At 50.3% G+C, this 22,703-nt stretch overlaps 7 protein-coding genes across 7 annotated transcripts; 2 read left to right on the top strand and 5 right to left on the bottom strand.

Annotated features, from left to right (window-relative positions):
• Positions 1-965: 965 nt before the first annotated feature.
• PpBr36_09171 (uncharacterized protein) lies at positions 966-1,589 on the bottom strand (the record flags this gene model as incomplete). The annotated part of the gene is made up of 2 exons (XM_029896293.1): positions 966-1,128; positions 1,534-1,589. The coding sequence occupies 2 exons, from the start codon at positions 1,587-1,589 to the stop codon at positions 966-968; spliced, it is 219 nt and encodes a 72-aa protein (XP_029744884.1).
• A 909-nt stretch (positions 1,590-2,498) lies between these two features.
• PpBr36_09170 (uncharacterized protein) lies at positions 2,499-3,461 on the bottom strand (the record flags this gene model as incomplete). The annotated part of the gene is made up of 3 exons (XM_029896292.1): positions 2,499-2,783; positions 2,900-3,034; positions 3,207-3,461. The coding sequence occupies 3 exons, from the start codon at positions 3,459-3,461 to the stop codon at positions 2,499-2,501; spliced, it is 675 nt and encodes a 224-aa protein (XP_029744952.1).
• A 5,432-nt stretch (positions 3,462-8,893) lies between these two features.
• On the bottom strand, positions 8,894-9,552 carry PpBr36_09169 (uncharacterized protein; the record flags this gene model as incomplete). The annotated part of the gene is made up of 2 exons (XM_029896291.1): positions 9,284-9,552; positions 8,894-8,932 (listed from the first exon to the last, which is right to left on the bottom strand). Exons 1-2 carry the CDS (start codon positions 9,491-9,493, stop codon positions 8,894-8,896), a joined length of 249 nt encoding a protein of 82 aa, XP_029744895.1. The 5' UTR covers positions 9,494-9,552.
• A 754-nt stretch (positions 9,553-10,306) lies between these two features.
• Positions 10,307-14,014, top strand: PpBr36_09168 (uncharacterized protein; the record flags this gene model as incomplete). Its single annotated transcript, XM_029896290.1, has 6 exons — positions 10,307-10,708; positions 10,804-10,969; positions 11,054-11,159; positions 12,565-12,704; positions 12,779-12,888; positions 12,998-14,014. 6 exons carry the CDS (start codon positions 10,307-10,309, stop codon positions 14,012-14,014), a joined length of 1,941 nt encoding a protein of 646 aa, XP_029744894.1.
• A 142-nt stretch (positions 14,015-14,156) lies between these two features.
• Positions 14,157-16,003, bottom strand: PpBr36_09167 (uncharacterized protein; the record flags this gene model as incomplete). The annotated part of the gene is made up of 2 exons (XM_029896289.1): positions 14,157-15,881; positions 15,962-16,003. The coding sequence occupies 2 exons, from the start codon at positions 16,001-16,003 to the stop codon at positions 14,157-14,159; spliced, it is 1,767 nt and encodes a 588-aa protein (XP_029744985.1).
• Positions 16,004-17,057: 1,054 nt separating this feature from the next.
• Positions 17,058-18,033, top strand: PpBr36_09166 (uncharacterized protein; the record flags this gene model as incomplete). The annotated part of the gene is made up of 3 exons (XM_029896288.1): positions 17,058-17,114; positions 17,296-17,804; positions 17,883-18,033. Coding segments are annotated over 3 exons (717 nt in total), but the record flags the coding sequence as incomplete, so codon positions are not given.
• A 163-nt stretch (positions 18,034-18,196) lies between these two features.
• On the bottom strand, positions 18,197-20,256 carry PpBr36_09165 (uncharacterized protein; the record flags this gene model as incomplete). Its single annotated transcript, XM_029896287.1, has 2 exons — positions 18,197-18,808; positions 18,868-20,256. 2 exons carry the CDS (start codon positions 20,254-20,256, stop codon positions 18,197-18,199), a joined length of 2,001 nt encoding a protein of 666 aa, XP_029744592.1.
• Between the last annotated feature and the right edge of the window lie 2,447 nt (positions 20,257-22,703).

The raw sequence follows: 22,703 nt of genomic DNA, 5'->3' as shown, positions 1-22,703 counted from the left end.
GCTCGCTGCATAACTAGATGCAATTTTGCTCAATACAGCATCGGTGCTAGCAAGCCAGAGCCGGCCCAAGACGATCGGAAGAGGGGAGAGACGCAGAAGAAATCCTTGGAGAATCCGCACAGCCACAACCTTCTAGGGTGTAGGAGCGTTCGAGACAGGCCGGGAGCCGAGATCATGGCTCCTCTGCCGCAGGATGTGTTCTTTTCTTCCGTCTAGATTGCCTTGAAAGAGAGGTTTTTATCTATCGATCACGACACTCTCGGATACCAGAGTGATTCGTACGCTTTCCTGATACGGCAGGCTATTAACAGATGACACTGCAGTTTCACCACCAAATCTATCGGACAGCACCCACCGTATCGTCCCGGAAAAGGACCGGTTGTATAACGCCTACAGTTCACTCTCTTCCCTCTTGTTCTCCAGCGGCACGCACGTCTCCTCACCAACCGGCTCTGCGTTCCGATCAACCCGTGGAGGACTGGGGGAACTTTTTGGGGGCCAGTCGTTATTCTGGGACTCTGCGCATTAATTCCTCTCGGCACCATGCAGCGTTGCTTATATGACCATGGAGGGCACGGGTGCGCTTTGCGGTCGTACAGCGGCGGGAGGCGACTGATAACGACCACTGGCGGAGCCTAAGCATGACCAACTGCAGCAATTTGAAGCCATTCAATCATGTTTCTGTGGTCGGTCTTAGGCTTTTCTGCCCACAGAAAAAAAAAACATTAGGTATGCCATCGCCTACCTCGAGCTTAAATGCTCTGATTGGTAGCATTGTGTTGGCAACGCAAGAATCAAAACCACCAGTGAAGCTCGTACCTGGCCCCTAGTGTCGACAGAAAGTCGCCGCGATTGACACCAAGGTAGTGTGACGTCGTCAATGCGGGCAGATGATAAGTCTTGCGCCCCCCAGAGCCCGTGCTGCTTTTGTCTGCTGCTGTGCAGCCACAATTCCCAAATATAGCCTAGGCAACCTGGGATCCAGGCCGCCACGACCAACTACCCCAAGATCTTGGGGGAGGACCGCCGCTAATCTGACTAGGGACAGGCTGGGCGATGATAGCTTTGTTGAGCAGCATGAAATCTGAGATGCCATAGAGAGCATGGGGTGCGCGCGTGTTGAGCTGCCTGCTTGACATACTGGGAAGAGGTAGTACAGAATAAACCACAGAAGTACACAACTAAATACTCCCTGAAGGACAGAGAGAGAGAGAGAGAGAGAGAGAGAGAGAGAGAGAGAGAGAGAGAGAGAGAGAGAGAGAGAGAAAAAGATGTCGCTATCATACTATACCTTTATGAGGGGAGCTGGTATCCGCAATCCCCCTCAAGATGTATTCAAGAAAAAGCAATGAACTAGGCGGGGCAAAAAACACAGCATGGCCACAACTTTGCAAGTTGGTCCTATCCTTCTTAGTATCTTTTTTTTTTTTTTTTTTTTTTTTTTCGCGCTCGGGTGTCGCCTAGTCTATGTATGGTACGCCAACAGAAAGCCGCCAAGTTGGCTAGGCACATATTAGCCAAACGGGAGCTAACGCCGGGAGCTTGGGCCTCCAATGGAGCTGGAGAAGGAGACGTTGCGCTGTCGTCATCGCTTTGGCACCATCACTACCATCATTGGCGGAGAGGGAAGAGCTTATGTCTCGAGATTGGGAGGTTTCGAGGCTGATATTGAGACTTGAAAAGAATCCCAGCCAAGACTGCCCAGGACCTGCTCTTATCGAAAGCAGGCAAACACCATCTAGGGAGAGTATTGCAATTGCCAATCATTTCTTGCGTATATCGTTACTGGCACCCTCGCAGTTCTGCACCACATGTTCCCATAATCCTCCACAGAAGGGGAAGCCAACAGACAAAGTAGTGTAAGGAGAAAGGCTTGAGGAAGCATAAGGAGCAAAAAGAATTGGAAAGGAGTTGTCCGATAAATCTCAAAATACCGCAACCTGCATTCCACCGGACGCCTAAACCAAGAAGAATGGGTAAAAATTAAACCGATCTGTGATCCATGCCTTCCGACCTCACCACCCTTGCTTCCAAAGCCGGACTTTTGAATCTTCAACATAGAAATAGAACCTGTAGAGGAGCTTGTCTTTTTTTCGCCAAAAAGTCAAGAACTCCTCATGGGAGCCCAGGTTGGAAACATCGGTGCCACAAAGATGATATGTATAGGGGATCGCCTTGATTGACTGACGCAAAAAAGAGGAGTAGTAGCGTAGTCAATAGTGAAGGCTGAATGGTATATACCGGGGGTTGTGGCGGCAGTGAAAAAGAGTATTGTTCATGCGACCGCGAAGAATGGTGCCACCACTTAATAAACGCCAAAAGCCGACGAAAGTGTATGAATTTATTACCAAAGAAGCCATCATCAATACCATGATGTCCCGGAGAATGCGAAATCGACTACGTGACGTCTCATAAATGCATGAGTGGGGTATCGGTATCGGTATTCGGAGGCGCAACGCAAATTTTCGTAGACGGAAAGCAGCAACGCGCAATCCAACTCATGATTGGTGAGAGCTGTGTTGCGGCATACCCGACTGAGGTGGCATACCGTACTGCGGCCCTCCCCTCTGAACATAGCTTTGGTAGGCCATCGCTGATGGGTCCATGCCTACATTTGGCATGTTGTATTGCGGCATGCCATGCGGATTGTGCTGCGATGGGATGCCGGGTGCGCGACTTTGTGGCGGGGGAATGTTGGATGCCGGCTCCTCGGGCGAGTCAACTTGGCCATCGTCGACACCATTCTCGTTGCCAGCGCTAGGTTCTGGCGCATTTAGGCATGCCTAAGTTGAACACATATCATTTCCAGTTAGAGCTGCTGCTTACTGGCTGGACTTGGTCGCCCAGAAACTTTCATCACGCGTCTCAGTCAACGACAACGCGATGGGTCTATGCATACCTGGATCAGGTTCTTGCCCTCGGCCTTGGTGACCAGGGGCTGGAGCTTGGGCGTTGTGAAGGTGTATACCAGACCGGTCTCAGAAACAACAAGTAGTAGAACTTGGGTGCCAGTGAGGACGGATAGCTCGTAAGCCTATTGACGCCGAGAGGGTCGTTAGCAGATGGTGTAGGATACGATTGGCTATTGAGTGCGTCTAGGCTTTCAGTCGCGATTGAGAAGCGAAAAGATGGGCGCGTCACGGAGAAAGTGCAGTAAATACGTGGGGCAGCCGTTGAAAGGCAGTTAAAATGGATGCTCAACGAACCTTCTTCATGATACCGGCCTTGCGTTTGGAGAAGGTGATGTGGCGACGCGACTTGTCATTGATGAACTTGATTTCAATCTTGCGGCGTTCGCGGCCGCCCTTCTCGTCGTCGTCGTCATCATCATCGGGGGCGCTTTGGCGTGCGCGCTTAATGCCTCGGTTTTCTTGGGCAGCAGAATTGCCGTTGCCGACCGAGTGCGCGTCTTCGAGCTCGGTGGGTGAGGTCTGGTCGTGCTGGTCCGTGATCTCGGCCATTTTGGTTTTGTTTATGCTTTTTGTGTTCTTTAATTAATTTCTTGTTTTGTTTTTTAATCGAGTTGCCGGGCTGGCACGATGCGTTGGTCGCGAAAAAGGCAAATTGGTGGAGTTGCTCTTTTGAGAGGTTGGTGCCGACGCTCTAGACTGGATCTGGCTTTTGGGGCGGAGAGAGTTGCCTTGTCGCAGAACCTGGTTGGGCGTTGTGCGGCGGCGATTGAAGAAGCACGCGTGGTCCGAGTGTTCTTGCTTGATTGAGCCTGGTGCGAGCCGCTCGACCAGAAGAGGCAATTCAAGCTGTTATTCTGGCGGTCCGAGGCTGCAGTACCGTTGTGGGCGGACAAAATAAAAGCAAACGAACCCGATGGTTCCTGCAGAGGAAAAATTCAAATGCAGCAACTTAAAAGGTGCGAAAACGAGCCAGGTGGCAGGAGATGTGGTAAATTTTCCTACTCGAATGAGAGGTAAAAAAAAATAGGCAGGGAGAAAAAAAAACAGAGATTTGACGTGAGTAGGGGAGAGCGGAAAGGTGGGAAGGCGGTTTGGTCAGGGTTCCTGTTTGGGAAGTAGATTGATGGGCAAGGTATTGTGGCTCAATCAATGCCAATTGACGCGCGCGCGCGCTGTGAAAGTAGCGGCAGTAATTGTGGTTGAACTGGCGCACTGCACTTGTCTCTAGTCAACTCTTGATCTTGGAAATAATTCAACGGCTCGAGAGATTTCAAAGTTCTTGGGTCACGTCTTCGTTGTGTGCAAAAACGAGCTGTGCACTCAGTAGGAAACCCTCGACTGGATCAGGTTAAGCTTGGGGCGGAACTGCAGTTTGCGTTGAAAGAGTAGCACGGCCTGGCGGGACACCACTTATCGCAAGCGGGAAAGGATTAAAAAAATGCCAGAAGGGGTGAGGAGGGGTGGCGGCCTTGCAGTCTTGGGAAAGTGCGAGACTGAAGGGCTGGACCGGCCCCGTGGAAGGCAGACAAGGAGAAATGGGGATCTATCTGGCACGGCCAAAGGGTGCAGGCGCAGGCCCAATAGAAACCGCGCTAAAGCAGTCCCCCGCACTCTTTAGAACAGGCAAGGGAGCTAGGTGCCTCACAGTGCAAGAAGCACTGTACATGCCCCCGCGTCGGCACGGAATTCGCACATTGACTTTTAGCGCAAGCAAAAAAAAAAAAAATTGCGATGGACTGCACTGAGGTGCAACAAAACGAGTCGGGGAGCTACAAGTCTACGTGGAGAATAGGTCCCCATAGATGACATATGATTCAAGCGAACTTGTTGAAAGTCGTTCTAACTTTTTTTTCGCCAGTGGGACGATTCGATGCCAGGTTCACAGCTAGACATGCACAGCAATCAGGTTTAGGAAAGGTGCTGGAATGAGGGAGCGCCTTAAACCGAGAGAGGAAAATGCCAAACGTGCGTCCCGCGCAAGCCGTTGAAGATGAGCGTGCCAGCTCTCTTTCGTTCCTGTCGGGCCTGGACAGTGCCAAAGAGGCCCGTGCGGTAAGAGCTTGATCAGTCGGAGACCTCTCTGTAAGAAGTACCTACCCATCAACCCACCGAGTTGGTTACTGCAGCCAAAAAGCGCCTGTCGCTTGTTCGCCTGATATATATGGCACCACCATATCTATCCATCCGATCATTAATTTCTGGAATTCTTCGTAAATATTTGTGCCCTACTTCGTAAGTTCCAAAGCTTCGATACCATCGGCACAGCTCAACAAAGTCTAGCAAGTTTGATTGTTCTGTCGATTAATCCACCCCCTGATTCACACTGTCAGTGTCAAGGCATCCTGATCTTCGCTCGGAGAGGATTGTTCTGGGCATTTCACTAGTGCAATCTTCTCCTCCTCCAATCCAATCCCTGCACAAAGCGTCAAGCGTTCTGCAATTTTGGTTTCGGAATTTTACGCGAGGCTAGGTAGATGACACTGATTAGTCGCTCGCGTCAACTTTCTCAAGCTCGAACTCGACATAGGCAAGATAGGGTACACCAATCGGCGACATCGGTGTTTTTTATTTTTATTTTTTATTTCAGAGCTAAGATCACAGAAAAAAAACAGAAAGGCGCATAAATTGGTGAGAGAACCTGGGATACGTTCTTTAATTTTATTACCTGGTTGGGGTGAGTACGAATTTATTATCTTACAGGCCGTTTGCAGTAGCCAAGTCGAGAGATCAATCTCCACAGTGCCCGCGAACCCGTCTCAGGCGGGCGGAGTAAACGCACAGTATGGAGTATATGGAAATGAGGAAAATGGCGTTTCTCGGTTTACCGTTGAAGTTCGGTAAGTAATACTGTCTTTCTGCTCAGGCGGAAAGTTAAGAAAGTAATAGTGAAAACATATGCCCGAAAAGCTAGGCTACTCTTCGCCAACGCCAAGTACGCCAACAAAAAAAAAAAAAAAAAAAAAAAAAAAAAAAAAAAAAAAAAACGGCTGCGTTGTATGTGTTCAAAGGGGTTACAGGCTCATTCTCAACTAAAACAAATCCACCCTTGTTACCTTTTTATCATCTTTCACATTCACCAAGGCCGGGTACTTGATTATGGTCACATCTCGATGGGTCGGCTGAAATGGTGTGGTCCAGATCACCACCGTGCGGGAATGCGCCCTAACTCCGCCACGTTTTGGGGCGAGTGCAGGTTCTTGACAAAGTGGAAGCCAATGACAAGAGAGCAGTCGTCCAGAACAGTCAACACTTGCACCTAGTACATTTTTCGACACTCTCTCTGCCCATCACCCACGCTGTTCCGCAAAAGGAGATTTTTCTAGACTTACATTGAAGATAGGGTACAAAAAGAATCGAGGTTTTCCGGTGGCGAACCGGGCAAAATGTGTTTCTCATTTTATTCTACATATGAATCGCTCTGCATAAGTATTTCCATTACCAAAGGAATGTGGGAGCTTATTCTATTATGTTGAAGATCATTCGGTTTGGTTTCCCCCTCATATCGTGTCAATCACAAAAAGTCAGTCTCGTGTCCAATTCCAATCAAATCTGCTGGGCCACTTCTGCTCGTCACCGCTGGAGGAGCTAGCAAGGCCTAGCTAGTTTATCTTGCCCAACCCCGTCTTACGCGTCCCCGCTCTTTGTTATTATTATTTTTTCTCTTTTTCTTTTTCCTTCTCTCCTTTGCCCTTCTTACCCCTGTAACACGCCCGTGCGGTTTCGGCCAAAAGGCCGGCTCGCCGAGCCTCAGACCACATAGCAGCCAGTGCTTTCCTTTGATCTGATCTGTCTGTCAGGTGCGGATTGAATTCGTGGCAATATAATGAGCCTTATGGCTAGTCGTTAAAGTTCGATTCTTATTGTTTTCACAAGCCAAACTTCAGAGGCAGAGATCAAGCGATGTATTAGAAACGTAATAAAAAAAAATGCTAAATAGAAAACTTAGACAAGAAAGGGCGGCAGGACAAGGGAAATGCAACTGTGTCTTGACAGCTGGCGGGCCGCAATTTGCCTGCCCTCGAGTAACAACCCGTTACAACAAGCACTGTGCTGAGGTTGCATCGTCCTGCAAAAGCTCCCGCAACAAATCTTATTCAGTGCCCCCCGGAGCCCATGGTCCTCAGCATGCATTCGATAACGCATCTTGCATAATATCAACGGCGTGCAGTCACAATCTCATCTTCACAAGTCACCGTATCTACAAAGTACGTAGCACAATGCCTTGACAAGGCGGATGGGTTGGCGACGTGTTCTTTGTTGTTTTTGCTGTTGTTAGTGGTTGCAGCAAGGGCAGAAATTAAGGGTAGGGACGGAGAGGGGAGGGGAAAAACAACAATTGTTGTTCCTCAGGAAGTAGGCAAGCCAGGCCTGAGATCTAATAAGAAATGGGCAATCAATCAACAAATAACAACCTGTCGCATAACGAGCCAGAAACATACCATTCTTAATCGCCCTTTGTAGTGGATGCTATTTGGTAAATGATGTTGCTTCGTGTCGATGGCCTCAGAGAAGTTTGATCCCACTCATTCCCGCAACAGGGTGAGAGCCAACGAGCGATCTTCTGGGTCAGCCATAGCACTGGGTCATTGCCACGCCATCATCTGTTATCAGTCTCATGGAGCCACTGAACGTGACCTTGATAGAATTAGGATATAAGCCTATTAACTTGTTGTTGGTGATTGGTAGACTAATCAATATCAGTCGGTTTTCTCAAAAGCTATTGGATAAGGTATTTGGCGTAACTCGTTGCGAATTACTTATTCTGGCGAAATTTAGGATTCGTGCAGCAGCGGTTCGAGGGTAGAAATGTTAGTTGGGCCTCCTTTGAGTCGGGCCAGCCAAAAAAGTAAAGTAGCGACGACACGACGAACAAACCAAGCACAAAGGGGAGATACCAGTCGCCTTGCCAACTTAATCATAGGACTAACATCGGTTTGCCGGGCGGTTTGAAAAAAAAAAAAAAAAAAAAAAAAAAAAAAAGCAAGCTGCACGACAATGCTAAGAAGTGTCACAGACTGTTGGTGTGATTGACTACCACCATGTGGGGATAGGCTCCCGAAAGTTTGCTTTGACAGCTGCAATGGATTACTGGACTAGATTAAGGATTAAGTTGTAATGTCGCAACGTCGTGCTGAACATGAAGGGCAGTCAGACGTACTGAAATCTCATGGTACTTGACATAGATGGGTGAATCGACATTTGCCCACGTCCTGCTACAGTGGCGATATGCCCCTTTACTATTCAGTTCACTTTTAAGCGCCAAGGCGTCCGTAGATGGCAGAGAATTCGCCAGGAAAGGGGTTAACAACACACATCGCTGTCAGTGTGGTAGTTGACCTCCACAGACCACACTACCTTAGTACGCCGTTCTAATTACTACGGACTACCCCATAAGATCTTACTTACCAAGCCTAGCTTGCCTACCTACCTATTCAATAGGGGCCTAGCCCTGGAAAAGAGTGGCTGAGTCACGCATTTGCCCTTTGCCCCTGGAAAACACTGTAAACATAACGTGCTTTGCGTGCTTCTCCTGGCCGGGGTTTTGCGGCTGAGAAACTTGGGACCAAGGGCCAACCAACAAGAACCAAACTCATGTCAGGATGTGGCTCCTCGGGCTGGCCCGAGTGGCGACGCACTTGTCATATTGGCAGGCTTGCAGGCGAACAAGCTGGGTTGTGAAATCTTGCTGGAACCAAAAAAAAGGTGGAAACCTGTCAAATTCGGGGTCGTTCTGCGGGTGATGGCCGCGAGGGATTGTCTTCAATCGGCTAGTTTGCTAGCCACGCAGTACACCTACCTGATTGTCGGCAGTCCAAGCTTCTTGCAGATCTTTGGTGTGTATTGTAAGATCTGCCTCTATAAGGCTGTCTTCACTAATTAGTCTAGTAATAAAACTCGATTGTGTCTCTCTATATCAGCCACCCGTCTTCTGCTAAAGCCAATAGGTATCATTGGACTGAGACCACCACGAGGATAATGGATCAGCCATTGGCCCGCTCTTGATCACTCCACATGCGACCCTGTGGTTTCTCAAAGGTACAGTACAATGCAATGCTCAAGAGTGCGGCATAGGCCGCGCATCTATACTTGGGTAATAGGTGTTTTCGCTGATGCATTTACTGTGCTGTACAAGTTTTAGCGAACAAGGCTGTGAGGGGAAGTTTTATCGAAAATTCCGTCCGAGGCAAACAAAATTACCCTAGATAAACGTAAGTGACATGTACGATAATCAGTCTAAAGGAAGCGGTATGATGTGATGCAAACTTTGTCGGGCTTCTAGTGATATGTTCCCACGAGAATTCAGACGAGACTCGATATTGGTTGGGAATCGAATGGTTTCAAGGATCTTGTGCGGCTAATTTGGCTGGAACCTGCCGACTTGTTCGCAGCCAAATGTTCGACGGCCTCGAAGGGTGACGGCTTGTGGGCTGCCATTTCTCGACGGACCCACCGCAAGCGCCCTTGGAGCCCGGCAAACGGCAAGGCCCCCTTACCCCTGTTCCGACAGGACTGAAACCTGCGTGCATCACCCAAGAGAGAAAACAGCCCATGTTCGCCCAAATGAACGAGTGAGAGAGCATGGAATCCTCTCCTTCATTGTGGGTAAACGCTTGAATCCACACCAGGCTTCGTTCGCTCCCTTTTCTCGTATTCTGGTTCACTCTCTCAACACACTTACGCACTCTGCCAATTCGTTTCTTTCACCTGCCCGGCTGCAGCTTTATTTTTGTGTTTTTTTTTGGGTGCATAACGTGTGTGTGAAATCTGCAACCTGGACGCCGTCCCTCCTTCGCAAATCTTCCTTACGTCTGTCGTGCTTTCGGGGGCATTTTTCTTCCCACGGGGTTTTTTTTTCCTCTTCCTGTTTGACGATACCGTCACACTTTTTCCATATTATTTTTTTTCTTCGTTCTTTTTTATTTAACCGACCGTTGTATCCCAAAGACACAGATCACACTCATTCAATCCATCCAAGTCGACACGAAAGTCCGGAGATTTAGTGGCGGATTTCTCTACCAGGTAAATCCGAAGTTGCTGGTCGACCACACGTTCCTCCGTCCGACCACCAAATATCTCGACTGGCCTCGACTGTCCGACCGCACCGTCATTCCTTTCTTTCCCACGGGGAAACAGCGAAAAAGGCCCTAAAGTGACCTTGACGCTAACAGACGCCGGCCGTCGACTCTGATCACGATACACCATACTCTTTATTGTTATTACAAGTCATCGAGGAGAAGATAGAAAAGAGGAATTGAAGCCAAAGGGCTGTGGGGTGCGTCCACCTTCGCGGGGAGAAAGAGTTTGTTAGGCAATCACCGGCCTTTTTTTTTTTTTTTTAGCGGACGATCGCGAACGATTTCGATACCGACCGACGAACCTCTTACTTTTTTGCGATGGCGAACAAAATTCTCGTGGCGTACATCATCGCCGACTTCCTCTTCGTCCTCATGGGCGCCCTGATCCTGGGGTTCTCGATAGTTGTCGGCAATGTCAGGGACGAGATTCCCACGGAGGGCAACCAGGCCGCTCGGAATTTGTTATATCAGAAATTTCCGTTGACGGCAGGGATAGTGAATGCCATATTCATCTTCATCACCTTCCTCCTGACCATCCCTGCGCTCAGCACACCCGCCCGCGGCTGGCTCAAGATGTCGGGTTACCTTGTTGTCGTGAACGCTATTTTCAGCCTCGTTATTGGTCTGTTCCTTTGGATCATGACCCTCAAGACCAGGGACGATCTTTTCCCTATCTGGGTTCAGCAAACTCCCCAGGTCCAGTCGCTCATGGAGGTCTCGGTTAGTCATCCCTGATTCCAGAAGGACGGCGTCGAGTCATTTGTAATGATGGTGGAATATGCCCTGCTAACCGGAGTGATATGTATAATGTATAGTTCAAGTGCTGTGGTTACTACAATAGTACAGCGCCCGCCTTCGTCACAAACCAGGTCTGCCCTAGCCCAGCGGCTTCAGCCCTGATGCGCGGCTGCGCAACCCCTATCACCAGCTTCGCCAACGTCTTCATTGACAACATCTTTACTGGTGTTTTCGGCATGTGTGGTATGTTGCGCCTTGTTTTGTGTTTTGACATTGCGCATGAGGTCTTGTTCCCAGGTTGTTTGCTAACGCGAAGTACCATTCCAGGTATCGACGGACTCTTGGTTATCGCTACTGCCTGTCTGCTGAAGGACCGTAAGGAGCAAGAGCGCTTCCGTCACATCGACGAGAAGACCGGGCCATTGAGCACTCTGTGAGCGCCTTAAAGCACCATCGGCACAATGTAAAGTCGCGATGCCATCGACCTCCCAGTTCTGTGACATCCCACGGGCCTGTCTCATTGGCCCACACGCCCATCTGGCGCGACTTGGTTGGGAGCAAGATGGCCAATCTGCGGTTGCATAACCTTTCCAGCTTATGTCTTGGTGTATTTAGCGGTCATTTGGGAGGTTCTCGGCATTGCATCTAACTTTCTTGATTTCTTCTTTTTTTTTCTTTTTCTTTTTCCTATGCTGAAGCCAACGCTTCCCAATCATCAATACTCAGTCAGGTGTTTGTTTCTTCGTGGACATTTTCGGGGCTGAGCGTCCCCTTTCGTCCCAGTCGATCTTTACCGCATATGTTCACACAACACACTCTACTAGCGAGGTTTTTGAGATTTTCGTCGCTATCATTCCCCATTGTATAGATTTTATCCTGTTGTATATACCGTAGTATTTGTTTGACCTCAGTTGAAAAGCCTTGTGGAGAAAATGCCGTTTCAAGTTGTTTAGCATCTCAGGATTCGGTGGAATTTAAGAGACATCCTATCTATGAATCGAGACTCCGCACCTCTCACTGTGTTGTGTCACTAGATTCGGCAGGTTAGAAAGACATGTCTCGGGGCGGTTTTTAGGATATTGCATCTCCCTTGGTTCGATTGGAAAATTCTCATTTCCAGCAAGTCTTGAAAATTAGTGAACTTGGAAGTGTGAACCATGGTCTCAAAACACTCGAGCGATTGCCGTCAATCAAGTCCACGGTACCCTGCTACTGAGCCGCCTTGCTTACTATCCCAAGCGGTTGTTAGTGACGCCTGGATTAGGCAGGCAACTCCAGGCACAGGACAATCTGTAACAAATGGGAAGATTCCCTGTTCTTGGCCACATCCCCACAGCCCCGGCCAAAATCCAGCTAGCTGCTCAGAAGGTAGTGTGTCTTGGCGGATGAAGACAGGTGCTTACTACGTGGGAACGCTTTCTAGTAAATTGACTGTTCCAAGTCTAGCATCACAATTTGCTATATAAACCTGGATAATCGGAACTACGGCATCGTGTAATTGGAGATGGAGGATTTCCGATCCATGTAATGCCTCCTGCATGTTCAACCCCTGACTAATCTCTTGGGGTACAGTAACACATGGTGTGTCTACTGGTCGAAGAAGCTTCGGGAGCAATATCTCAGCAAGTGCGTTTGTGATATATATCTAGGCGTAGGACCATGATCCCAAAAGTTCAACTTCGATATGCTACAACAACCGCTCCTTGATCAATATCCAGCATGCTTTGGCTTCATACCTTGACGGCAGTGTTTCTGCAGCTATCTGTAGTCTTGGCTGCAAACACAACTGCTTGGAAGAGTCGCAACATATACTTTGCGCTAACGGACCGCATCGCCAGGAACGAAAGCGACGGGGGCGGCAACTCTTGCGGTGATCTCGGCCAGTACTGCGGAGGCACGTTCAAGGGGCTGCAGTCGAAGCTGGACTACATTCGAGGGATGGGATTCGATGCTATCTGGATCACACCAGTTGTTGAAAGTATGAGATATGGACACCCACCCAAGTGGTTCATCACTGTCCGGTACGACTAACTGACTATGCTCTTCTTTTAGATCACAATGGTGGATACCATGGATACTGGGCCAAGAACCTCTATGCCATCAACCCCAAATATGGCACGGCTGATGACTTGAAAAGCCTAATCAGGGCAGCGCATGACAAGGTACGGTCTCTTGCACACAAGAAGTATATCTATACTAAAATTTCTTGGCTGCTATTTTTTTTTTTTTTTTTTTTTTTCCTATAGTACTCACATACCGTCCTCTTACCAGGGAATGTTTATCATGGTCGACGTTGTCGCCAACCACATGGGCAACGGTCCCATCTCGGAGAACAAACCGGCACCGCTGAACCAGGAGAGTTCATATCACCCAGAATGCAAGATTGACTACTCAAGCCAGCAGAGCGTCGAGCGGTGCAGGCTCGGCAACCTGCCCGACCTCAACACCCAAGACCCGAAGATCCGCACCCTGCTGACGGACTGGATCAAGTGGATCGTGTCAGAGTTCAAGGTCGACGGCCTCCGAATAGACACGGTCAAGCACGTAGAAAAAACCTTTTGGCCCGGCTTTGCCTGGGCGTCGGGCGTCTACACCCTGGGCGAAGTGTACAGCGAGGACGTCAGCTACATCGCGGGCTACGACAAGGCCATGGCGGGCTTCTTCAACTTCCCCGTGTACAAGTCGCTGGGCCGGTACCTGCAGCAGGGCCAGTCGCCGCAGGGACTGGTGGACAAGCACGACGAGGTCTCGCGGCGGTTCTCGGACCCGACGACGCTGGCCAACTTCCTCGACAGCCACGACGACCCGCGGTGGCTGAGCAGGAACCGCGACGCCGCGCTGCTCAAGAACGCGCTGGCCTACGTGCTGCTGGCCCGCGGCATCCCCGTCGTCTACTACGGCACCGAGCAGGGCTTCTCCGGCGGCGCCGACCCCGGGAACCGCGAGGACCTCTGGCGCAGCCGCTACCGCGCCGACGGCGACCTCTACCGCGCCATCTCGCGGCTGTCGGGCGTGCGGGCCGCAGCCGGCGGGCTTACCGCTGACGACCACCTTCACCTGCTCGTCACTAAAAATTCGTACGCCTTCAGTCGAGCAGACGGGCACGTGGTGGTTTTGACGACGAACCGCGGGTCGGGATTCAATGGTCAGGAGTGCTTCTACACGCGAATGGTGGCTGCCACCTGGGAGGACAAATTCGGTAGCGGTACTTATACATCTGATGGATCGGGCAAAGTCTGCCTTCAGGTAAAGAACGGGGAGCCAGTAGTCTTGGTTGCCAAAAAATGACCAAGCTCGGGGCAAGCCATACAATAGTCGCTGTCTATATTGATGGTTCAGTTCTACGTCAACAAGTTGTAGCCCCATCACGAGTCAAAAATGTCATGTAGCATTTCAAATTAAACGCCTATTCCAACCCATAATCAATACTTTATACGTTCGAATCGTTCCCTGGTGGCCCGTCACGTGAGGAAGAGCTTGCACTGTTCGGACTTGGTCCTCCCTGTTCTTCATCGTTAGGGTCATCCCTATAAGGAGGAAAAGCAGGCATGTCCTCCCCTTGTGGATCGACGGCAGGACCTTTGCCCTTCGACCCAGATGACGCGTTCCACCACCTGTTTCTCCAGAGTCCGCTAATAGCGTCCTGAAGCCCTCCTGAACTCTTCCTTCTAGTCTTCCTAGCATGAAATCCTGGAAACCCCGTGGACCGCCTCCGGCGACGGAGACGCAAACGGCCATGTTGGGCCTCGGTATCTGCATCGCCCCCTGCGTCCTCAGTCGCCTCAACAACTGCCACACCGCCAGGACTAAAAGGACTACCGCTACTGAACCCTCTGCGCGGTGGCATGTCAGATCCACCCACCATGGAAGGTAGTGTCTGGCTCCGACTTCTGCTAAAGGCCGGAGATGCAGGGCGTTCGAGGTCCTCAAGCTCGCCCCAAATTTCAACACGTTCCGCCCAGCTCGTGCGCTTGGAAGAATAAGATGTCTTCTTCCGTGTTGGTGTGAGATTCAGGGACAGAGGCCTTTGTTGATCTCCTATTGCGAGCAGCGATGGCCTGCGTTCACTGCCGACTGTTTGGTATGTGGTGTACGTGCTCGACTCTAGGACATCGTCCTCGTCCCCGACACGGCCGAAGTCCGAGCCAAGCAGGAGTCCTTCCTCGTCGTCTTCTTCGCCGTCCGTGTCCTCGACAAGGCCAAGCCCCGGCGCGAGCGTAGATTGGCCAACTGCTGGCGGGTGCTGCTCATCGCTGAGACGCCACGAGAGTGCCAATACACCAGACAGCAGAATGACAGTGCCCAACGCTATGAGCAGGGCACTCTTCAAACTGAGCTGGTTCATTTGGTCAAAGTAGATGAGACCGTCAAGAATGGCGATGATGTTGTAGATGCAGAATACCAATGGGTATAGGACCGAAGTGGAGACCAGCTTTAGGCCTCTATGTAGATAGTATAGCTGCGTTAGGGCCAGTGTCACGAGTGCAAGAAGTAAAACCCACGATTGCCAATGGACAAACTGGTTACTTCCGCCTGTCAACGTCTTGATGACAAGCTCGACCGCTGATTTGGCCACAAGCAACGAGTGTGCGGACAGAATACCACTGATGCATCCGTAAGCTAAGCCCCGGACCAGCCGAAACCTAGGGTTCTGCGCCAGTTTTTTGAAAACGTGATTGAGCGACTCCGTCGCAGCCGCCACAGTTATTACAAGCACGGCTTGCAGACACATCCAGACCACAAACGGCGTGCGGCCGAGCAGGATGAGCAGCTCTTCAAGTGTGTGCGGAGGGCTCGGGATGGCTCCAAAAATAGCGATCAGTAGCGCACCGGTGCAAACAAGTAACGTGCCACCAATCGACCACCGTGTGAACGGCTCTCCCAGGATTAGAGAAGCGCATATCGAGTTGAAGACCAGACCCGAGGCCTGGAGAGTCGAGAGAACTGGGAGCGGAAGCGTCGAAATTTGAACGGTACTACCCAGCAAGTTGGACACTATGAACATGCCCATGCCAATTTGCCATCTTCTTCTGCGGTGTGGCGGTCTTCGTATATCGTGGGGACCCTTTTCGTCTTCGAGGATGTGTGACTTGCGCTGAAGCGTTATTCCAAGGCTTTGCACACCGGTAGATAACAAGCCAACAATGATTCCGACCTGCGTGAGCATTGGCATTCACTGTTAGTAGTTCTTTCGCCTTGTCGATCATCGCCCTGATAGAAGAATCGTTCTCTTACGGCTATGCTCCCACCCGGATTGAGATCGCCGATTGAGCCCATTGCGCTGGAGGGTGGTAATCAAGGTATCATCTGGCTGGAGTACAATACAAGGGATGCGCTCTCTGGACCTCGCATAGCCCAGGGAAATCGACTGTTTATTGGGACCAAGGAAGCGAAACGGCTTGCTAACATATGGGAAACCCCAGGCGTGTTAAATGAGCAGATCGAAATGTTGTCGAGGAGGATAGGAAAGAAAAGCGTCTCTAAATGTGGGTGATTGTTTTAAAGTGATGATGTCGATGACGGGGCCCCTCGTGCGTCGTTGCTTTGTGACTGGCTTGCGGCGGCGCAGCTGAGCTTCTATAACTGAATAAAGGAAGACCCCAAAACGGCGCCAAAGGATTCAAGACATGGGAGGCATGATAACATATAGCAGGAGATTGTTAAGCGGTATTTGTTGGGGCAGTTTTTCGTGAATCGTACATTTCCAGGCGGTGACCCTTTTGTCGCGCTCGCTTACCGGGTGTGGAGGTATGGTATATGTATATGTATGAGTAGTGAGATGCAGTTGCGAAGCGGAGCTGGGCTTGGGTCTGGGCTGGGAAACGGACGGTGATCGAAACGCTATGATGAAGGGCTGGCGCTGCTGACAGGGGTCTCCATCAGAAACATGAGACCGGACCCTCTATTGTGGCGGAATCCGACTCTAGCACCTTGTGATTGGTCTGCCGGAAACAGATTATCCGGATGCGAGCTCCTGTCTACGGTATTCGGGCCAGTGCGCCACATTGTACCTTGCGTCCAGATTAAGCGGGGTGCCTGTTGAGGCTTGAAAGCGGTTGTGGGGCTGGCTGGCTGGCAGCAGGTGGTTGTGTTACGTGCCGTCATTAGGCCAGCGCGGGAGGAACTAATGCTAGACTTGGAGCTGGCGGAGACCCCGGCCGAAGCTCGGGGTAACTCACAACTGAAGCTTGCTGTAACCGTACCGGATTCGACTTTCAACTGACTGAACCTTGAAACATCATCGACCCCCGAATTACAGCCTACAAATCAACTTTACCAAACACAGCATCAAACCGCTCTCGGCCTTCTGCTATTGTGTCTTGCATATAGTCGTGATCGTAATCCTACCGCCAAAATGTCGCAAGTCCACGCCCTGTCCGACGATCAGGTACGCAAATATGAACGCCGCCCAGGGGCGTCATCTCAGGCCGAGTGATGCCTAGGATTAAGATGGCTACAGCCATGCGCTGCTGCTGCTATGGCTGCCGCTGTGCATTGTCATGAGAGAGTCTGCGCAGACTGCCAAACGCAATCACAATGCTAACGGGGGGGTCAACTCCAAACGACAGGTCGGGCAGGAGCTCCGTAAGATGACGGCGTTCATCAAGCAGGAGGCCATGGAGAAGGCCCGCGAGATCGAGATCAAGGCCAACGAGGAGTTCGCCATCGAAAAGTCCAAGCTGGTGCGCCAGGAGACCGACGCCATCGACAGCCAGTACGAGAAGAAGTTCAAGCAGGCCACCATGTCTCAGCAGATCACCCGGTCGACCGTCGCCAACAAGACACGTCTCAAGGTACTGGGCGCACGCCAGGAGCTGCTGGATGACATCTTCGACGCCGCGCAGAAGCGCCTGTCCGAGGGCACCAAGGACAAGAAGAAGTACCAGGAGATCCTGAAGAACCTGCTCCTCGAGGGCTTCTACGCCTTGCACGAGCCGCAGATGCAGGTTCGCGCCCGTAAGGCCGATTACGACGTTGTCAAGAATGCAATTGATGCCGCCGCCAAGGAGTATAAGCAGAAGGTCGGCTCGGAGATCAAGGCGACGATCGACGAAAGCAACCCCATTGCGGATGGAAGGTGAGCTGCTTGCTTCCCACTGTATCACTAGCATGTACATTCCCACATAGTAAGCATACATCACTAACATTCCCATAGCGCTGGCGGTGTTGCTATCCTTGCCGGTGGTGGCAAGATTGAGATCGACAACACATTCGAGGCAAGGTTGTCCATCCTCAACACCAGTGCATTGCCTGCGATGAGGGAGGCCTTGTTTGGAAAGAACCCGAACCGCAAGTTCCGCGACTAAGAGCGAGATTATCCTACCATATATCATATTCCTTCAGCATAACATCACTACATATTGACTCCTGTCCGGCAATTTTCTTGCATTAAGGGGCGCTTGCCTAGTCTTTGTATGATACAGTACCTCGTAAGGGCCTGACAGATTTCGATGCCCCCTGCAACCGCATTCATCCTATATCTGTCTTGGTATCCGTCCTTACGTGAATTGTGTCTTCCCGTTTTACAATCGCCCCCAATCTTGCACTAAACATTTTCCTGATGTCTTGTCCGGCAGGCTTTTCCTCCTCTGTACAGTAGATATTTGACTTGGGTGGACGTCGTGTGCGTACAGTATACTTCAGTCTGTCTGGGATCCATTCGGCCAGCGTTTTAGCATCTAGCCTGGAACTGTGACCGCCTCCCGTTGCAATGATGTTGCTCCATATTAACTTGAGTGCAGCTGTAAGTTCGTCAACCTGGTTGTCGAAATCCTCTCGGGTCCGACCAAAACCATCATCGATGGCGATATTCAGCAGCCTTAGCAAGGCTGCAGTCTCTTCATAGTTGGTGTCGTTACGTATGCTCAAAGTTGATCCCACACGGTGAATGATTGCCAGCAAATTTGTCGATTCGTCTGGTGCTTGACGGGCACGGGCCACAGAATCGAACAGGAATACTAGTGCAAGTCTGCGCTTGAAATCATGCGAGCGGAGGGTCTCTCCTACAATATATGAAAGTGGCTGCCAACGGAGGTGGGCGGTTTCAACGCTCCTGTACAAAGATTTACTCGCTTCGTAGCACTAATACCAGTGTCAGTATTAGACAGTCTATATCCCAGACACTACGGGGTTGTACTTACGAAATCGTCCCAGTCTCCTTCCGGGACGCTATCCAGCAGAGAGTCGAGAGCGGAATGATAGCTGTTCATCACATCCATGTTGTCCATAACCGCCCTGTCCAAACCAACACGAAGCAGGATTTGAGTTGCTTTGGTAGTCGCAGCCAAGGAAAGCCTGGGGGGTCCACCAAGTTTCCTTGCCGAAACTAGTGCGGCTAGGAGATCCAGGAATGATATCACATGCGACCAGTCAGCATTGGGATATGGCTCACTGAGTTCATCCTCGAGAGGAAGCTTCGCAAGCATCGCGTCAACGCTATTAGCTTTACTGCCCAAACCCTTTAGCAGTTCTCGAAGGAGAGCGTCATCAACCTCATGCCCCAGTTCAGTATTTGCTACTGCTGCGGCGGCCGTGAGAATATACTGATGACGAAGCATTTTGTTCTCCTCGGCAGGCAATTGCCGCAGAATCCAGAGGAAAAGCTCCGACGGGAGATGGTGCTGTCGTTTCGCCAATTGTAGTGGCAGACCAGACAGAAAGTGATGTGATCTTTGTTTTGGGTTCTTCAAGAATTCCCAGCATCCAGAGGCAACCTTTGTAGGAAACTTGTCCTTCCCTAGCTGCTTCGAAGTCGCTGGTTTGAGACTTTGCTCAAAAAAGTAGTAACATTGACTGGCAGAATGCGCTTCAACCCTCTTGATGGCTGTACGCATTCTCTGCTTGCCAACCTTGCCCTTGTCGTCCTCTCCAGGCTCGTAGCTCGCCAGCTGCTCTTCAAAAGCATCCGGCTCGGGGCTGCTCTCACGACTGCTCTGAAGCAGATCAGAAACCCTCTTTTGACTGGCATCAGCTTCCAAGTCTGCCTGGGTCAAGCGTTTCAGGGCATCCAAGTTGTACTTGTGATTCTCGGCCATCATACGCTTAGCACGAATGGTGAGGGGTGTAGTAGCAACTGAATGCCGCTTTGCCCGCGGAGGGGTGACAGCCGCAGCCACGACCGGACGAACGGTTGCTGCAGCAGTAGCGTTCGGGTTGACGCGCTGCCATATCACAGTCACGTCTTCGAGAGAGTCAGATGAGTCCGATCCTTCATCATCTGAGGCGGCGATGACTGCATCGCGGGGCCGAGGGGCCGGGTTAGATTGGCGAGGTGGGGTGCTGCAGCGGAAATGAGAATCTACTGGGGTTGAGGAGCAAGACCTTTTGGATGGTGGGAAGGTCGTGATAGGTGTTGGGGAGCGGGCTCGTTTGGTTGAAGCACGTGAGGCGGACGATGGCGGGGCTGAAGAAAGTGCCGACGATTCGGAGGAAACAACGGTCTGGGGAGACGGTGATTTCGGCTCCGGTTCCGGCTCCGGCTTCGCACTCCGTTGGAAGAAGCCACGGATGTCCTGTGACTTTCCAACCATCCTGTGATATGTGACGCACAAGATACTGAGAGGAAATGCCCAAGGTTTGTAGACTTGAGAAGGCCGTTTGATTGATGGTAGCTTGCGGTTGAAATCCCAACACGCAACCAACAAATGTCTGCTACCTTTATCTAAGTAGGTACGACAAATATCAGGCAAGCCCCTAGAAACATCCCAGTAGATATGGGAAAGAAACAACTTGATCATCTATTGTGGTCGCATGAGACTATCCGAAGCATAACTCTTTTTGGTGGGGAAACCGAACGCGTCACGTCACGTCGTTTCAATTCACCTGTCAATTAAATGGCCAGCAGTACTTAATGGTTGAGGTGAGCAAGGTGTGCAAGCTGCGGCATAGTGGGGAGGAGGATTCCATACTACCTTACCCCACTTATCCTGATTAATACAATTAATGGCGGTAGTACCTGAAGATGTTCAACACCTCATCTCAAGTTTTAAAACTATTAAGAAATTCTGAGTTTGTTCAATCCTATGGATGCAGGTGCAGTAGCCGAGTGCAGGCTAGTCTTGTGATGACTGGAGATGCGTCCTTGATGTCGTGCCCTGCTCCAGAATATGCACGCAGGGCAACTGGCTAGACCCTAACAGGCTTGGATTGCTGTCTACGGACACGGAAGATTGTTATCCGTCTTGTGTGTTTGTTTTTTTCTACTTCGGAAGCCATGGAAACATTCTCTGTGTCTCGGTTGTGCACCAACGATCCATGATGGCATTCAGAAAAAAAGGCTGGCCATCTACAGATTAAATACCCAAAATTTCCTTGGAATGAAATCGATTTTTTAATGCTGCCCACTTGCCGATTGACTACGCAGACTGTGCACTTTACATATATCATAAAGGCCTAGGGGGCCTACGGAGTAATTGCCTACCAGGCAAGCTAGCAAGCTAGCGAACAGTCAGCTACCCCAACTTAGAGTAGCAAGTAGGCTAGTGGCGTACACCACAGAGTCATTTTTGAGCCACACGGCCCATCTTCCCAAGTCAAGAGTTACAGTAATATTTGGTGAACGAAAAAGCAAAATACATTATTGCTTCGTATCTTCGATCAGCGTCAGAAACCTGGACCAGCGCCCGCCCGAGCGACGCAAAGGGTGGGGTGGGGGCCCGTCGCGCAACCAAGGGGAAAAACTGGGCCTACAACGAACAAATTCCATCATGTCCTGCTTGGGGACCAGTGGTCCAATCAAAAGGCATTGACGGGCATTGCCAAGTAGCATTTGAGCAGCCCCTGCGGAGCCTTCAATTTGGCAGGCTTTGAAGATCGCAGTTCCACTCAAAAGATTCGCATGGGGGGTGTTCTTGGATCTTTGTGAGATGGATGCAGAGCGGTGTGTTGCTGACTGTGTTGCATGGGGTATTTAATGCAGTAGTGAGCAAAGTCTTTGAAGATTCCGCTTTATCAGTTAACGAGAGACGGCGTGCTACTGCGGTAGGCTTATAAATCGTACGAGATTATCCAGTCCGGTTAGACGAAAAATTTCTCTCCATCTTCAAGACTTACCAGCTGGACAAGGCTGTATTTGTAGGGTCTTGTGTTGAGGGGTATGGTAGGTAGACTAGTCTAGGGGTGATTTGTGGCATTGGGCGCTGGGGCTGTACTCGGTTGTCTTGCCTAGCAACCAGGCACATGGGGACAAAAAGGGGCATTGGGCTTTTCTCTTCCCTCCTGGTACTAGAATTAATTACCGTGCAAAATGGAACCGGAACTTTGTTCAAGCCAATTTACCATCTACCTTAGGCGAATGCAAGTTTCTGCACAGGCTGTTGTCTGAGGTACAGTAGGCAGGAGGCTTGACGTAGCGTAGCGGTTGGCCCCTGGAATTCTAATGGATGTGGGCTTGGACCTAGCAAGCAAAAGAAGTAAATCGGCCGTGTGGCATAATTTAAATTGTTAACGGCTGCTCGCCAACCAGCGAAACTCGAGAACGACCACCGCTACCGCAGGGGGTGTTTGAAGTTCAATGAGGAGGAACGAGAAGGGCCTTTGAGCCCGGATTCTATTCTATTCGTTATAGTTCTACCCGAACGAAGTAATCATCGCTATCCTATCGTTAATGTATGGAAGTGGCTATATCTGCATTGTACAGTTCTATGAGAGCCGTTGTTTTCCGAAGCAAGTGCGCGATTTCTGATTCAAAAGAGGGATTGTTCGGCGATATGCTTTTGCCCAAAGTAGAGGGGAAAGCCTATTTCTTGTACTATGTAGGTTGATTGACAAATCTTGGGCAAGATTCAGACAGAAGAATGTCACTGACTGAAGGGGCTGCACTGAAGCGGGAAACCTCCATGTTTGGTGTTTACTGTAATTATTACTGTGCTGTTGTTAGGATATTAATTGCCTTGGTGATTGGCAGGCTGTTACCCTAAAACCCAGCAAATATCTGAGAGAGAGAGAGAGAAAAAAAAAAAAAAAAAAAAAAAAAAAA

Source organism: Pyricularia pennisetigena (assembly GCF_004337985.1).
Source record: "Pyricularia pennisetigena strain Br36 chromosome 7 map unlocalized Pyricularia_pennisetigena_Br36_Scf_8, whole genome shotgun sequence".
Taxonomy (NCBI): domain Eukaryota; kingdom Fungi; phylum Ascomycota; class Sordariomycetes; order Magnaporthales; family Pyriculariaceae; genus Pyricularia; species Pyricularia pennisetigena.
Note: the sequence above shows the minus strand (reverse complement) of the source record. Positions and strands in the feature narration are given on the sequence as shown.